Source organism: Enoplosus armatus, chromosome 12, assembly GCF_043641665.1.
Source record: "Enoplosus armatus isolate fEnoArm2 chromosome 12, fEnoArm2.hap1, whole genome shotgun sequence".
NCBI lineage: Eukaryota > Metazoa > Chordata > Actinopteri > Centrarchiformes > Enoplosidae > Enoplosus > Enoplosus armatus.
Genome location: NC_092191.1, coordinates 23,011,216 through 23,028,024, shown reverse-complemented (window position 1 = coordinate 23,028,024; position 16,809 = coordinate 23,011,216). Strand labels below are relative to the sequence as shown.

Genomic DNA, 16,809 nt, shown 5'->3' with positions numbered 1-16,809 from the left:
TTGTGTTTCTCTGCAACCTCTGGTCATCAGAATGAGCTGAAAATTTAAAAATAAATAAATGTAAGTAAATGTTAAGGCAAGCTGCTGTTCGGCTCATATGTTGTGATGTATGATCCATACACTCTTCATAAGATTCTCTGGGAAGAAGCGTACGTGTAAACTATACTAGTTGTAAAAGCAAAAGGTATAAATGAAGTTTTTAATGTGGCTAATAAAGAATGTTCTTTGCAGGAGCTTCTGGGATCTTCAGAAGCTCAAAATTAGTATAAGCTGCCTGGAGAAAACTGTATTAAAAGAAACGCAAATCAAATCAATCAAAGTTGTCACATTCATGCAATTTTTGTTTTTTTGTTTCCAAGAGAAGACATGAAAGCTACAAACACTGAAAGTGTACATTCATCATCCTATGATCCTCTGGGAAAGAGACCAGGTATTAAAAGAAACTTCAATCAAACCATGCATGTCGCCCTTCATATTTCTGTTCATGTACGTTTTTTTAATGTTGCTAATGTAGAAATCAGGTTTTGTCAATGTGTTAAATATTGCACATTTTGCTATTTAGTTTTGTACTGACTGAAATGTGTATTCGCTTGAAACAAATTGCTTTTGTTGTGTGAAGAACATGTAGACAGCGAGGCAAGCTGCTACCTTGCTGGCTTCAACGAAAGTACATTCCCAGCTGTCAGGGTGTGCTGTAATGGAGGTGGTTTTAAGGTAAAACCTTTAAAAAAAAAAAAAACATGTCTTAACATCTCAAGGAAATTGCAGTGAAAATGTGCATGTTGGGGACAGACAGCCATCAGGTATAGTTGACTTCAGCTGAACTAAAAGTGGACAACAGAGCTCTCTTGTGGCCAAATCACGCCAGTTTATCATGCCCTTTGGAGAAAATAAAAAGGCCCCTTATTTGCAACAAACATGTGGTTGTGTTACCACATTTTCAAAATAGAACTAGACAATCATGAAGTCTGCCTTTCACTTCTAGAATACAACGTTCCACAGATAAAACTCGATTTAAAAAAAAAAGAGAGGTAGTTTTAAGCCTCAGCGGCCTCCGTAGTACTCCAGTGGCACGAGCACGATCGTCTCGGGACCGAGCTTTTTGTGAACGCGCGCTAGTTCATGGCCATTTCGATGGGGGCGGGGCAAGGTGGAAAAGGGACCGACACGGGGGGGGGCGCCCATGGCAGGTAATATTTAGGCGAGCTGGCAACAGCACCGAGTCGAGTATGGCCTGCTGTGAGTTTGGTAACACACAAGAGCCGAGTGGGGGGGCTGTTATCAGTGTCAGTACGAGCATATGGCTATTTCCTGGAGGCAGCCGAACCAGCGCAGACCCGGTAGGCTACGTGGTCCGTAAAATGAATGGATACAAGCATACATTCGTTGCGTTTATGTTGTGTTTACACGTTTAGAATGAAGTCAACTTCTTTTATTTCAAGTCCGAGGTTTGTTTTAGTTTTCTAGAGTACGGTGACCAGGCGTCCCGGTTTCAAGCTAGGTGTCCCGAGTCCCCGAGATACCTGTAAACCACACTACAATGTCCCGGTTTTCAACATTCTCTACCAAATGGGCCCCGGTTTTCACCACAATTAAAATAAAAAATTGCAATATTTGTACGTGTTTTCAGCGCTTACGTACTACTTAGCTACATTGCTTGTCATGTTCCGTCGCGCTCGTTCTCGCCCCTAAAAACGTAAACAAAGCACCACGTGTCCGAAATCAACTGAATTCTGATTTGTCCACACGTGTGTCAATCAATCAATCAAAGTGTCGTTGTCGAGGCTGTTGCTAGGCTATGAGTCACAGTGGCTCTTTCTGGCAGGAACACGTCGTTGAAGCACCCGGCAACGGAAATGCTGCGTTCAGTGCGTCCACGGTATTGAAAGGTGCGCCCGGTAGTTCTGGTAGATAATTGTCCCCCACCCTGATAAAAACGCCAATGGTGCGTGTATAGGCGCGAACGTGCTATACACTTAAGGGCCCCGGTGTGGGGTTTTGAAAATGTGGTCCTATTCAAGAGGCTCTTCTTCTCTATTCTGAGTAAAGGCGCCCAGTGGCTGTGGCCCCACCCAGGAAAATAATCACCTTCGCACCTCTGACTGTACAAGGTGGAGGCCCATAAGTACTCCTGTGAACAAACTGCACACTTTACATAGTGTCCTGTATTCTCTTGCCTAATCCCTTTCTTGACTTTGATTTTTATTTATTTTTATTTTTTTTTGACTTTAAACTTTACAATGCTTTAGAAGAAACTTCAAATATTTGACCTGTTGTCCTGTCCTGCTGTGTCAGTTCCATGAGTCAACTCGCGTGGAAAAGTATTAATGCGAGTGCTAAATATGAAGAGGGATTATAATGATGATAGTACTTAATGCTGAAATACTAATTCCCAGGGATTGCCTACTGGGGTTGGGATATTTAGCCCTTTTATGAAGGACAAAAGCAGAGTGACGGAGAGAGCGAGAGAGATCAAACTGGTCAAACAGGACTGAGTGCCGGATAGGAGGCGAGCGTGAAGGGGACTCAAAGAAGAAGGAAATGCGAAAAGGAGGTGGAATGTTCTGGACTGGGTTCATTTCAGCTTGACTTGAAGTATGCCAAAATCAGGTAATTTCACTGAATTAGGAGTGGGAAGTTACACAGTAAGTTATTGTTGTGCGGGGTATAGCTGCAGGCTGCAGATGAAGGCCTCATGTGTGATCTTTTAGCTGCCGAACGGAGCATCTGAACTGACTGTGACCTATTTGTCACCCTGTTCATAATGATTCATGCAGTGTTGAAAACTAACGTGATATGAGAGTCGAACCATTGAAACAGAACTACATGTGTACCATGTACTATATGTGTGTGCCATCGAATTGTGATTATTATACCTTTTGAGTCCAGCAGTGGTTCCCTACCTGGGGGTCCCCATCATGGGTTTGCCAAAGCTCCACAGAGGGTCGTGAAGCCCTCTTGATTTTAAGGGTGTAAGAATTTCTATATATATATATATATATATATATATATATATATACATGCATTGAATTCATTTCTGTGAGGAAGACAACTAAATTTAAGGGTTGTTTTAGAAGTTTATGTCTTGATTTATTTATTATAAAGCCAGGCTACTTGAACCATAAAGACAAAGGAGTGTTCCTAAAAATTCTATTCAGAAATTTATACAAATGGCCACTTTTACATGTTCATATAAATAAGAAATATAATAATACATATAAGGCTACTTTCCCCACCTTTTTGTAATTCAATGTGGGGGCGGTGTATCGTCGTCAGTGTATATACAATGGTAAAATGGGGGTCACCGTAAGAAAAAAGTTGGGAACCACTGTTCTAGAGCATGGTAGCCATGCATCATGGTCAGCATTCAGTACATGGTAAAAGTATTGTTTCATAAAAATGTGAGTGAGGCCGCCGTGAAATGTTTGTGAGTCTACTTCCATAATTTAAACAGAGCTCAACAAAGTTGAGCCAGTAACTGTTAAGTTATATTGACTTCATTCTCAGAAACTGAGGATTTTTGAGGAAAAGCTAGGCTTAGACTTTGCCTGAAATCACTCCCTATTGTAGTGCACTGTATTTACTGTCACACCATTTTATTGGAGTGTCTGAGTGAGTAATCGCATCCACAGTGGAATGCACTGTGTCACATTTCAAAGATGTGGAAATGAAATCTGATCCATTTATTACCAAATTCAAATTCACAACTAGTGTACTGCAGTGTATTGAGGTAGTCTGTACAACCTGTATGCATACATCACTCATTTATTTCATGTCCTCTTCTCCACAGTCAAACAGAGAGCTTTTGAGCAACTGGGAAGGTAATTGATTTAAATGTAGCTTCGTGATCTTCGCTTCATTTATTTCTTTGCTTTTAACCTAAATGATATCGCCTTCATTTTAGGGAGTATAGAGGGAGACGTCACCTCGAAGGTCGACCAGCGGTAAGCCTACGTATATTTGATGAGTTATGACCTATGTTAATGAATTGGAATGGAATCCTAAATAAACAATCACTGTCAAGGCACTGTAGAGAGTGTGCAATAGGACAGTACCTCCAATAAGTGACTTTACAATAAGTTTTTTAAAATTGTTCTTGTTTTGGCTCATTCAGCAGAAGCAAGCTGTCTCCTACTGGACCTTGAACGTCACCATACTGAGAGCAAAAGTACATGTCTCCAAGGATTACTGTAAGTATAGCTTTCCCTGTGTGTGATCTTTAAGAAAACATTTGTGCTTTGCGTATTTTGGAATGATATATCTAATCATGTTTTAATGGTGACACTTTACGCCCCCCTATTAAGCGTTTATAAGCAGCAAACAAACATTTCATAAATGGTTTGTAACACTCTATAATGTAGTTGTAAGCTGATATAAGCGTTTATGAATGTATTTGTCAACAACTATAACCCCTCCTGTGGGCTATAGGGGCTGAGGTATCAACAGATAATGAATGACAATATAGTTAAACACAGTTTATTTATTATAACTGTACATTAATAAGCACTTCAACATGTCCTTATAGCTGCGTACGACAACATTGTAGTTTGTTATGAACCATTTATTAAATGTTTCATGAATGTTTGGGACCCAAAATGGAAATGATGTAAATATGTCTCACATCCAAATCTCACAATTTATTTTGCCTTATAAGTGACTGAGTGGAAATTATGCAGATATAAAAAAAATATATTTTTTTTTCTCTCCCTGAATATATGATAAATTGTTAAAGGGGAAAGACTAGTCATTATGATGGATGTTGAAAGTTGCTTTATGGTTTCTTTGTTAATCAGACTTGCAGTGGCGAGTGTGATAGAAGACTTCAGCAAAGGTCTCGTGCATCCTCGCTAATGCCTCCCCTAAGAGCCCTTGCTCCTCTGAACTCCACAGAAGTTCTATTTTATTGTTTTCATTTCTGGGTCAGCTGATGAGCGAGGAGAGGTGAAATGAGGCAAATGAGAAGCAGCTTTAAAATCTACATCCAAGCCAGTGGCTCTGCGAGGCTGTAATTCTCGTTGTAAAGAAAACCAAACTGTTAGATATACAAACAAAAAGTATTAGGACACATGAATCGTGAACTGATGATGGTGCTATATGAAAAGTAGAGGTATTACAGTTCATGCTGTGGGCAACATGAATGTCTGTACAAAATGTCATGAATTGCTGTCCATAGAGCCCTGCTGCAAGTGTGGCTAAAGATAACAGGGAAAAAAAACAGTGGTGTTGATATAAAAAAAAACTGATTAGAAATGCAAAGAAATAACCACTTTAGCAGGCTCTCTAATAAAGGATAAAGTGCAGACTTAACTGCCGAGTTTTTTTTCCTGTGTCTCTGTGTTCCAGTTTCTGAATCTGACTGCTATGTCAGTCTCTCTCTCCCCACGGCGACGGCAAGGACCTGCCGCACAAAGACTGTGTCCAATGGTTGCAACCCAGAGTGGAATGAGACTTTTACCTTCAGGGTCCCCACTCAAGTGAAAGTGAGTCCATTCAATACAGAGTTGTTGCAGGGATGACGTATTTTTGTAGGCCAGCCCGCAACGTTTTACTTCGCATTACTTCAACGTCACCACCGCTAAGCTTCACTTTTAAGAGAATATAGATAGATATAGATATACAGACAGATAGATATAGAGTATAAACACAACGAGGCTGTAAAGGCGGACTAGTGAGTAGATGACTTTCCGTGGTTAATGTCCGCGACGACCTCTGTAGTGTCATTTATCCACATGTTAGCAACCGCCTTTTTTAAAGACATGTAAAACCTTCAAAATTCACGAGTCGGGGGTGTCTACTGACGTATTTTATGTCGCAGAACAAAACGCTTCCTCTAGCCCCTAACCCTTTATATGCTGGGGATCTAACGACCAATAGAAGGCATCTGAACAGGTCAGGTGATGAGATCTGTAAGCCAGACACTGGATGGTGGCGACTAGTGGATAGATGAGACTTGACAGGAGGTGGTTGAGTAAAAACATAAAGCCTGATGAGGCTGATATGCAGGTTACCTGGAGACGGTTAGGGAGGGAGGAGTAGCATGGAGCAGCCATCCCGCATGACAGACACGCATCTCTTAACTGGTATAGCATATCATTTTTATTATTTGTCTTCAGAAATAAGCATGGCATCACTCATTTGTAGCAGTATTAGCCACCTTTTCAATAGCCAGTATCGACTTTCGTTTAACAACAGTCGGCAGTTATGACGTGAGAAAAACAATGAATGCCTCTCCCGTTTCCCCAGAATATCCTGGAGATCAAGCTGTACGACGAGGACTCCCTGACACGCGATGACCACATTTCCACGCTAATGTTTGACATCAGCGGCCTCACAATAGGGAAGAAGGAGACCAAAGTTTGCACCATAAACCCTGAGGTAAAACACCAAGGAGCTATAGAACAGTTGGTTACAGTGTGACCTTGGTTTTTCAGCAGTCCCCCTGGCCAGATCTGTCAAGTGGTTTTGGGAACCGTTGAAGAGCGCTATATATAAGTGAAGTCCAGGAGGTCCATTGACTGAACCTGGGAGGCCACCAGAAACTGAAAAGAAATGAGAAAACGGCAATCCAGGGAGAAAAACAGATGCACAAACTATAACTAGTGATTGAATTCAATGCTGTCATACCACACAAACTGAACATACACTGGTGTTTGTTGTGGGATATTTCAACCAAGTAACATTATTATTATTATTCTCTTGTTCGCTTTATTATAGACAAACGATGAGCTTCTGATAGACTTTGAGCTACTACAGAGGTATGAATAACTGACCTTTGTGTAACCCTGCTGTTCCAGTCTGCCAACATACCATCTCAATGGTTGCATGATTTTTTTTTTTTTGTTTTTGTTTTTTGCAGCAACGAAACCACTCGTGAATACCTCACTAATGGCATCCTCGTGGTAAGGTTTGAGCTACAGCATCAACATGCACAACTGTAGATACACTGGTCAGAGAATGTAAATGATGGGTTAGGTTATGTCATACTCTATTGGGACGCTACTTGTGTACTCATAACACCAGTGATTCAAATTTAGTCCACTGGAAAACCCTTATAATAAACAAAAGAGCTCTTGATGCTAGCATGACATTTTTTCCAGCTTCTGAAGGGGGGGGGGGGGCAGAAAAAGTTTGAGAATCAGATTGGATAGAAATTCAACACGTTTTATTATTACACCATCTCTGTAGATCTGTGTGTCACTTAATTTCCATTAGCTGGAATCAGGCTTTGAGTCGAATCGAGGATTACGTCTCTCCTGCAAACAATAATTATGGAAGTGTTTGATTAAATTTGATAATGGTAACCGCAATAAATGTCTTTCTCTCTCTCTCTCTCTCTCTCTCTCTCTCCTTGCAGGCTGCCCCATTCTCTGCTCTGGATATAAACATTAACAAGCTACCAAGCAGTATGTAGACTTGCGTTGTCACTTCTGTCCAGTTCAATAAGTCAGGTTGAAGGCTTCCACTTTGGTGTTTGTAATTTGCCTCTGTTTTGTGAAATAGCGAGGCATTTTTTACAATGATAGATGTTTGGTGTTAGATGACAGACGTCACGTGGCATTATTCTCTTGCACATTTTCTTTTTTTTTTTTTTGTCACCAGGTATTAGGGACAAGGTGCTGAAACTAAGGGGTGCCTATCAGGAAAACCAAACCCTAAATCCGGAGGAACACCAGAAACTGCGTTTCTACATCAACAGAGACTTGGAGACAGAACTAGGAGTGGCAGTTGAGTGTTAACGGTTGCAAAGTAACTTGGAACATTCCTGGTACTTTTTTTTTTTTTTTACCTTTTTCTGAGTCAGCTGTGGAACCGAGGGAAGGAAGGAAGGAAGGAAGGAAGGAAGAGAGAAGGAACAATCAACACAAGAAAGAAAGAAAGGAGCAAAGAAAACACTTAAAATGTAGCATATCATGACATTTGTTTCCTGTGTTTTATCAGCCTTCTGATGATGCAGCTGCCTCCACTGCCCCAATGGAAACTTCCATCGAGCTCCAGCCTCTGCCAGCCAAATACACGGGCAAAGTGTCCCTTGTTATTGATCAGGTAAGAACTCTGTTTGTGTGCAGACTCGTTGCTGGCACACACTGTGAAAAGACTCGACTGCAATGATACCACCAAGTGCAACGCTGTGACTGACAGCTTTTCACCCCACCTCCCAGTGTCGCCCTTCGGAACAACTATAAACACTGTCATTCAAACTAGTTCAAGCATAACCTGACCCTGATTGATAGGAAATTAAAGCAATAATGCTTTGCGTGTTAAATGAGTGGTTAGCAGTGAGGATTAACAATGGTAGGGCCGTGATTTAAAGCCGCAATGACGAGTTTTCCTATCGCAGGACACAGTGGATTTAGACCTGGCAACGCATGAATGGTAAGGCGCCTCCTACCATCCTACACTGTGGCAATATGAATGGCTTTTGGCGTGTCTGCACTGTCATCGTCATACCTTTTTTGCTTTTACCTTGCAAATCCACAGCGAGGAGGAACGCCTCACAGTTCGCATGGACTTTGACATCCCGACACAAGAGAGAGAGTATCTGAAGAAGAGGAAAGCCGTAGTGGGAGAGGCTTTGCAGGAGCTCCTGGGCCACCGCTCTCCACTTGAATCCAGAAAAGTACAGTGTGACTTATTTCATTTTTTTCCCCCACAGTATGTCGTTAACACACTCTTCTGCCACTTATAAGGCTTTAGATGTGCTGCCTGCTCTCAGAAATCAAAATATTAGAGGCAGAAAATAGAAGCAGCAGCAGCAGCAGCAGGAATTCCAAAATAAGAAGTATGAGTAACAATTTGTATTTGTACTTGTACTAGTCCAGTTGTAGTTTTAAATATTATCAGCAAGTCGTCGTGTTAGTTGGTTCCATCAGTTATGATGACACTGTGCTCGCCTAAAGCAGTGCTGAGCTCTCAGAATGCTCAAAATACATTGAATGCAGCAACGAGCACATTGTGGTCCGAGCATCAGACATGTTGGAAGCAAACCTCAAGAAAACGTAGATGAACAGTTTCATTACTTTTGTAAACATCAACTTGCAGCCCAACTTCCTGATTCAGCTTTGATCCTGCCATACTGATGCTGTAACTGTGAGCACTCACACTTAGTCTCAGTTTTACCTGTATGATTGTTTGACCTCTTGCGTTTGTTGCCCTGTTGGAACTGTTTCTAGCGGTGTTGCCATGTTACAATAACTCAGAATTCATCAAAGGATTCATATATTCTGATGCACTATTTTACCTTTGCGAGCCAAAAAAACACAAGGAACATAGTAAATCCAGCAGGCAGAAATCCATTTTTATAATTATTAATTGCTGTCTGTGTTTTCTCTATCCTCTGTCCAGGTGCCAACTATAGCAGTGGTGGCTTCGGGGGGAGGGGCCAGAGCAATGACAGGCCTCCTTGGTAGCCTGAGGGGCCTGAAAGATATAGGGGTCCTGGATGCTGTCAGCTACATCACTGGTGTTTCTGGATCCACATGGTGAGTTAAGCAGTTGAGACGTTAACAGTATCACTGATATCAATCTTCTCACCTGACTGTGGGATTGGGTAATGTCGGGGCTGTTCCTTTAATTATTATAATTATTATTTATCTTATCTTATCTTATCTTATTTTATTTTTATTTTTATTCTTATTTTACCTTTTATATTCTACTTATTTGTTATCAAAACAATAGCACCTTCAGACCACGGGAAATTCCTTGTAATGTATGTTACTTGGCAATAAACAGTTTCTAATTCTGATTCTGATTCTGATTTAAAATATGCGGAAGCAAAACAGGCCAGTGAGACCGTGCTAAAGAAGCGGAAAAACACCACTGTGTGTATGTAAACATAATAATAATAAGGGGTTAACCCTCACCCTAATCCCAAACCCTAAAGTCTCTAAACCCCACATGAAGCCACTTGGTATGTAGACTGGGTGTGGGGAAATTTTGTTCTACAGACTTGACACATGGGTGCAGATAACATCAGACAAACATTATAGCTCTGTCCTGTATCCAACTTTTCTCCGGTTTGAGGAGAGTCAGGGAATCCTAAAAGAATGTCTGCTATCTTCCTGTGAAATCCAGACGTTAACCTCAGACACTTGCGATGTCAGGTCAGCAGAATCATATCACGTGTGATATGAGAAGTGTATTGGCTGAGGTCTCGAGAATTTAAAAACCTTAAATCGAAGTTGCCCTGACCTGGCTTCTTGCACATCACCTACGTAACCTGTTATTGCCTTAATATATATATATATATATATATATATATATATATATATATATGCATTGTATCAAATTATAACAAATTATATTGCCTTTGCGTACAGGGCTATGTCTACGCTGTATCAGGAAGCTAACTGGTCACAGGGGGACATGGACAGCATCATCTCAGCAGCGAAGGAACAGATGACCAAGAGCGTCCTGAGTGTCTTCTCTCCTGAGAAACTGCAGTATTACAGTGAGGAAATGGAAGAGAAAGGGAACGAGGGTTACATTGTGTCACTCATTGACATGGCGGGCCTGATCCTTGAGCACCTCGTCTTTGGGAAGGTCAGCAGCTGAAGACTTTCTGTTATCGTTTCAAATTGCATATGACTTTGAAAAAGTCATATGCAATTTGTCATATGCAAAATTAGGGCACAATGACCGACATTTTTTTTCTTCAAATAATATTCATTATATGTGGTTGGAATTACAGAAAGTCACCAGTACCCTGTCTGAGCAGCAGAGAGCAGTGAATGAAGGCCAAAACCCTTTACCCATATACACTGCCGTCAATATGAAGGAAGGGTTAAAGGGCTGTGTATCTGAAGATGGTAACTATCCTGGAGGCATTTGTTGTGATTTATGTCTTTATTACTGTAATAGGTCAAACTTAAAGTATAGGTAGGTAAAACTGATAGTTGACCTATGTTAAACCAAGGTGTGTGTGCTGCAGATTTGATCACGTAAAACTGAATTGAGGACCGTTTAAAACATTTATTGCGAAAGACGAGATGAAATCTATTCCCGACATTTCCAACTGAAATGAATGTGAAAATAATTACATCTGTAATAAGCCACAACTGGTTAAGTGGTGACTTAAAATGTGTATCCTCTACAAATCTGCTGGATGTTTCCAAAGATGTAATATTAGAATCACACACAGATACGAATAACCAGGTTTTTCGTAAGTCAGAAAAGGAATTAGTCTGCATGTACAGTAAATGTGTTGTTGATGACGTGACACTTACCAGAAGTTGAGTTCACTTTAACTGCAATAATACGAAAATACAAATACCCTTAGGAGCACCTAAGGGTATTTGGTGTAGGGTACCAAAATGGCCATGAACAGCCCTGCCCGTCATGAATAACTGTGATGGAATGAGTGATTTGTTTTCCACCATCTCTTTGACAGAGTGGTGCGAGTTTACCCCCTATGAGGTAGGCATCCAAAAGTATGGGGCGTTTGTCCGAACTGAGGACTTCGGGAGTCAGTTCTTCCTTGGTCATATCATCAAGAAACTCCCAGAAGTCCGCCTCCCTTATTTGATGGGTGAGAACATGACCACCTCTTTAAAAGTGTTGTTATATCAATGCTCAGTACAACAATACCAATCTATGGTGATCAAATATTTGTATTTATATGTCAACCATATCAGGAATGTGGAGCAGTGTCTTTTCTTTAAACCTCACCCAGCTGTGGAAGCGCGTTACAGGGTCCCGTCCCATTTGGAGCCCTTGTATTGGACCAGATGTCAGCGACATAGGTACAGTTACTTTATTTTGACCCTGGACTGCAAAATTAGACTATGAATGATAAAACATTTAGTCATTACAATCTAATGGAATGAAATTAATTTAGGAAATAAATATAGATGTATCACTGATGTTAGGTTTGGTCCTGCAGTGATAGGGTCCCCTAAATTAGTAGTCTTCCGGAGAGAGTGAATTTATGATTCTGACAGACAATATCTGTATTTTGATCGGTGCATTGGTATGGACAGGCACTTCAATCCATCAGCCAAACAGGCAGTTTTCCAGCCAGGAAGCTACTGTTGTCAGCCACTCCTACTAGCCCTAACTGTGCGCTAGTTTCTCCATGTTTTGATTTGAATTACAGGGTAAAATACAGAGTTCTGAGGTTACAGTACTACTCGGTGCTGTGAGTTTTTGATAGTCAAATCATTTGCCATCTCCAAAATGCTATCTAGACCCCCTCCTTTGTATCGTGTGACAGGCACACCACTGAGTGTGTTTAAATGACATGGGAATCAGTTCTAACTTTTGCAAGCTAGCCTAACTAGCTTCCAGGCTAACATTCCGTGTGGCCGGTTTTCAAATATCAATGAGCCACTACCATAGGGATGTCCACAGTGGCCTTTTGAAAAATGGAAACATATGCACAGTAGCCGCAGTGTTACTATTGTTTCCATTACCACGGACTACGGTCCAACAAAGAACTGACCCATATTTACCTAGAGCACTTTTTCCCAAACCGGGGAAGTAGCTGGAGGTTGAATGTCTGAAGGGGTACGGGACTGTAAAAAAAGTTTTTAGAGCATGCTAAATTCAGTTAATGCACCACTGAGATGTTGTCTTCTCTTTGCAGAGGTTGACACGGAACCTTCAACTCTGAACACATGCATCTTAAACCCAATGACAGACATCACCAGCATGTTGACCAATCTCTGCAAGGGGCGTCCATTCATTGCTGAAATGTACAATTTCATGCATGGTCTCTTCCTGCACTGGGACTACAATAAACACAGCAACTTCAATGCCTGGAAAGGTAGGCCATGAAATCCACGATCACATAGACACATTCTCTTTTGCTAAAAAAAAAAGACCAGGTGTGTTCATGAAAGGGTAATTACACCCCAAAAACATTTTTTTTGACTAGTACAGGATATAGAATACAGTCAGTGTGGGACGTTTATAATTCAGCAATGGGTTTGTGTGGCCAATAAGGATGTCTGTCTTTGTCCAGCTTGGTTTCTGGGAAAGTGTCTTTCAGGTAGGAACGTTGCTTTTGCACAGGAACTGTGGTTAGAAGACCTGCTTCTGAGCTAATTTAACCTGGCTCTGTAAAATAGCTGCTGATGTCGACAAGCATTCACAGACTACAACAGAAAGACAGCGGTGGACATGAACAAGACATTTATTACTTGGCAGTAAATACAACACATGGGCTCGTGGATAACTGTGCTCAATTCAGCTATTCAACCAGATATTTCAACTGAAGAACTGCAGAATAGTACTGAAGAACAAGCAAGTAGAGCTAGTGACTCCAGCTCACCACGATTACCCAGAACACTGCCATCATCAAGATTGATCTTGACACAAAGAGCGTGGTCCGTCCCGTTCGAAGGACAACTTGTTGCACTCAGAGGGAACACAGAAGAGGAGAAACTGCCTAAGGCGTAAAATGATGGCTACATCACCAAAGTTCGATGGTAGCCACAGTGCGCAATAGCAAGATGAGAATCTGTATACACCCAAGCGATTTGAACAAAGTCATCAAGAGAGAGCATTACCCTGTGCGTACTGTCGAAGAGGTTGTGTCTGATTCCAGGTGCCAAAGTGTTTTCAGTGTTGGATGCTAAATCCGGATGTAAAAGCGAAGGAGTACAGTGCATGCCACCACCACAAGACAAAGACGGGGGTTTGCCGGTTCTTAGGTTTCAAACCTATCTGTCAAAATGAATTCCCAACCTCTCCCATCACTCCACTACGCCAGCTTCGCAAGAGTGATGCGGAATTTCACATGGCAACCAGCACAGCAAACTCAAGGACCTGTGCACGCATGCGCCAGTCCTCAAATACTGTGATCCTGAAGCCTGTTGTTGAACTATTCTGTGATGCCAGTAGCTGAGGGTTAGGTGCAGGCCTTCTGCAAGAGAATCAGCCTGTACCCTACTGGTCCAGGTCACTCACTCACTGATGCTGAAAAGTTCTCTCCATTGTCCACAAGTTCCACAACTTCATCTTTGGGATACATGTCTAGGTTTACAAATGACCACAAACCCGAAAGATACCTTCAATAAGCCCCTGCTGTCCACCCCCATGTGACACTCCCCCGAGAAAGCGCCTCCGACTACAGTGGTACGACCTCGTTAGTGAGACATGGAGCTACCAAACACTCTATCCAGAGCACGGGTCTCAGCAAGCACACAGGAGAAAGCTGGTCTGGAGTGTCAGTCAGAGGTCAGAAATACTCAGAACTGCAAGAATCCACCAAAGAAGAGTCCAACAGACAATTCAGCAAAGCTGGAAGTGTTTACACCAGTACGGCCGTACTGGGACTCCAGAAGTCAGCTCTTGTCCAATGGCATAATATACAGGGGACTGCGTATAGTGGTACCCTCCCCTATGCGTCAACACATGCTGAGGCTTATACACTAGTCTCACCTGGCAGTGGTCAAGAGCAAACAGCAAGCCAGTGTAGTGTTAGTTTCCACTCCTGCAGATGAGGGATTCCGGATTCTAATAACGAGTCAGTTTCTCACCCAACTCGTGATTTGTTTGTTGTCATCTCCTTCTCCGTTTTGTTGCCCAGACGCACACCCAGACGCCTTCCCAAACCAACTGACACCCAGTGACTCCACCCTGTGCCTGGTCGATTCTGGTCATGCCATCAATATTGGCTGTGTGCCCGTCCTGAGGCCAGAGAGAGATGTCGATGTCATCATATCCCTGAGTTACTCATGGGATCCAGAGCGCGTCCTCAAGGTAAACAGAAGATGAAAGGAGGTCATCTGGGAAGTGTTTCCCAAATGTGTTCCATCAATATTAACTGTGATCATGTTTAATCTGTCAGGTCCTAGAGGAGACAGCTGCTTACTGTGAAGACCACGATATCCCCTTTCCCAGTGCTGATTTTGCCAGTCTGGGAAAGGAGCGTCAGAAGGAAGTCTACATCTTCGAGGACAAGGAGAATCTCGAGGCCCCGATAGTGGTTCATTTCCCACTCGTCAATGACACATACAGACACTTCAAACATCCAGGTGAGCTCATTTAAAATGTGTGTTGGCTGAATTTCTTTGCCACCGTGACATCAGCAATAGCCACCATGAAGGGTATTACAATAGCCAGTTAGAGAAGAGTAGTTATTCTCTAAGTAGAGTAAATGCACCCTGTCTGATAGCTGCCAATAAGTGGCGAGGACATGATTTTTCCACGACCCGTGGAGCAGTGATGATGTGAGCGTAGCACTGCAGTCACAAGTGGAACAGGCCACACCCAGCAACACGTATACCTGCACCAGTTTCACCTTCTGGTCATCATGGATATTATGCGTACTATCTGTCGTGTCATAGTACATGAATAGTTGGAGTCATTTTGAGAAAGGTTCGGGTAAAAGGGCGTTAATGGCCTGACGAGCACAATCCTCTGATGTCAATCGGCTTAAATGCCTGTGGGGAGGAAATCAAACGCCATCCCTAAGCATCCCTAGAAAGATAATGACAACCTGCAACATAATAAAATGTCATGAATATACACACTTATTAAAATGTAAGGCTATACATCAGTATGGGTTTGACTATTTTGTGCTAGAATACAGCCCATGATTTTGGCTAGCGTGCTGTGTTTTGATGGCATGTGTATCACATATCAATATACCAATCACATTAGTTTTAGTACATGTGCTATAGGCCTTGTATCTCTAAATACTCTCCCTTCCAGATCAATACATGTGTATCTGTTTTTCTATCGTATTGGGTTTTTTTTTTTGTAAAGCACAATTCATTCATTCATTCATTCATTCATTCATCGTATCATTATCATATGATGGCCCAGGTGTGAAGCGTGAGACTGAAGAAGAAATAAAAGCCGGGGAGACGGACGTGAGCAGCAGTGACTCTCCGTATACCACCAGAAACATGACCTACTCAAAAGAGGACTATGAGGCTCTGGTGGACTTGGCCACTTATAACGTCGCAAATAACAAGGAGAGCATCCTCAACGCCATCCATGAGGCCCTGAGAAGGAAGGCATCCAAGATAAAGAAATAGGATTCATTTTGTTCCTAGTCCTCATTTCTATAAGTGGCATAAGTACACATCTGGTCTGTTCGTACCTTTAGCTTTGCCTCCAGTAACCTTTTATAAGTCACTTGTAAAAATGTTGACTTTCAAACTTCAATTAAACCAACACATTATGTCTAATACTTTGGTTTATGACAAAATACCTGCAAAACTAATGCCATTCCCACGAGCTTCGGTCTTTAGTGCTAATTAGCAACTGGCTAGCATGTTAGTACACTAAACTAAATCTGTATCCCAAATTGAGGAGCTGCTGACAGCCGCAGACAATGTGACCACTGGTTGAGGTCCAGGAACTCCGCTGAAAACAATAAACGACAACCTCCAGCGCTGGATGAACTTACCATTGTCAATGATAACAGGCAGAGATGCACATCAACAACAGTCATGATAACAGAAATATGACTCATAATGATAATTGTAGTAGTGGGAGCCAGGCAGGCCCACCGCAACCACGATCCACAGGAACCTGCGAGACGAGAAAGCACAAGGAAAAGGAGAAGATATAAAGTTAGTAACATGCATTGGTGGGACATGAATGTGTAAAGATGGAAAGGCAGAGGATTTATTCTCTTTCCGCACTTGGTTGGTGTTCCTCTATCTTGCCCACGGGTGACATTTGTGCATATTCCCATGGCCATGCTTACCTTACATGTGCATGCAGATAGCACACCATCACATATGCACACGTATTCATTCCCAGTGACAAGTATTTCGAGTATTTTACCACATAACTAGCCTACTAATTGAAGAACTCTTTGTGTCACTGTGTCTGCTCTGTCCAGTTATCTGTACA

At 42.0% G+C, this 16,809-nt stretch overlaps 1 protein-coding gene across 2 annotated transcripts; it reads left to right on the top strand.

Moving 5' to 3' along the window:
• Positions 1-2,500: 2,500 nt before the first annotated feature.
• Positions 2,501-16,340, top strand: LOC139294088 (cytosolic phospholipase A2 zeta-like). Of its 2 annotated transcripts, none has more exons than XM_070915869.1 (22): positions 2,501-2,610; positions 3,791-3,821; positions 3,905-3,944; positions 4,118-4,190; positions 5,344-5,480; positions 6,244-6,375; positions 6,715-6,755; positions 6,857-6,899; positions 7,355-7,403; positions 7,600-7,724; positions 7,939-8,043; positions 8,339-8,373; positions 8,479-8,617; positions 9,343-9,479; positions 10,317-10,539; positions 10,688-10,805; positions 11,387-11,524; positions 11,631-11,738; positions 12,581-12,760; positions 14,528-14,700; positions 14,789-14,975; positions 15,769-16,340. In XM_070915869.1, the coding sequence occupies exons 1-22, from the start codon at positions 2,598-2,600 to the stop codon at positions 15,981-15,983; spliced, it is 2,442 nt and encodes an 813-aa protein (XP_070771970.1). In that variant the 5' UTR covers positions 2,501-2,597; the 3' UTR covers positions 15,984-16,340. The 2 variants fall into 2 exon arrangements, with proteins under 2 accessions (XP_070771970.1, XP_070771969.1); XM_070915868.1 differs by having other exon boundaries at positions 4,115-4,190.
• The last annotated feature ends 469 nt before the right edge of the window (positions 16,341-16,809 follow it).

Excerpts from the sequence above, each read along its gene's own strand:
- LOC139294088 (XM_070915868.1), top strand. Across the intron at positions 10,806-11,386 it reads GGGCTGTGTATCTGAAGATG|AGTGGTGCGAGTTTACCCCC; the intron begins GTAACTATCCTG and ends TCTCTTTGACAG. Across the intron at positions 14,976-15,768 it reads CAGACACTTCAAACATCCAG|GTGTGAAGCGTGAGACTGAA; the intron begins GTGAGCTCATTT and ends ATGATGGCCCAG.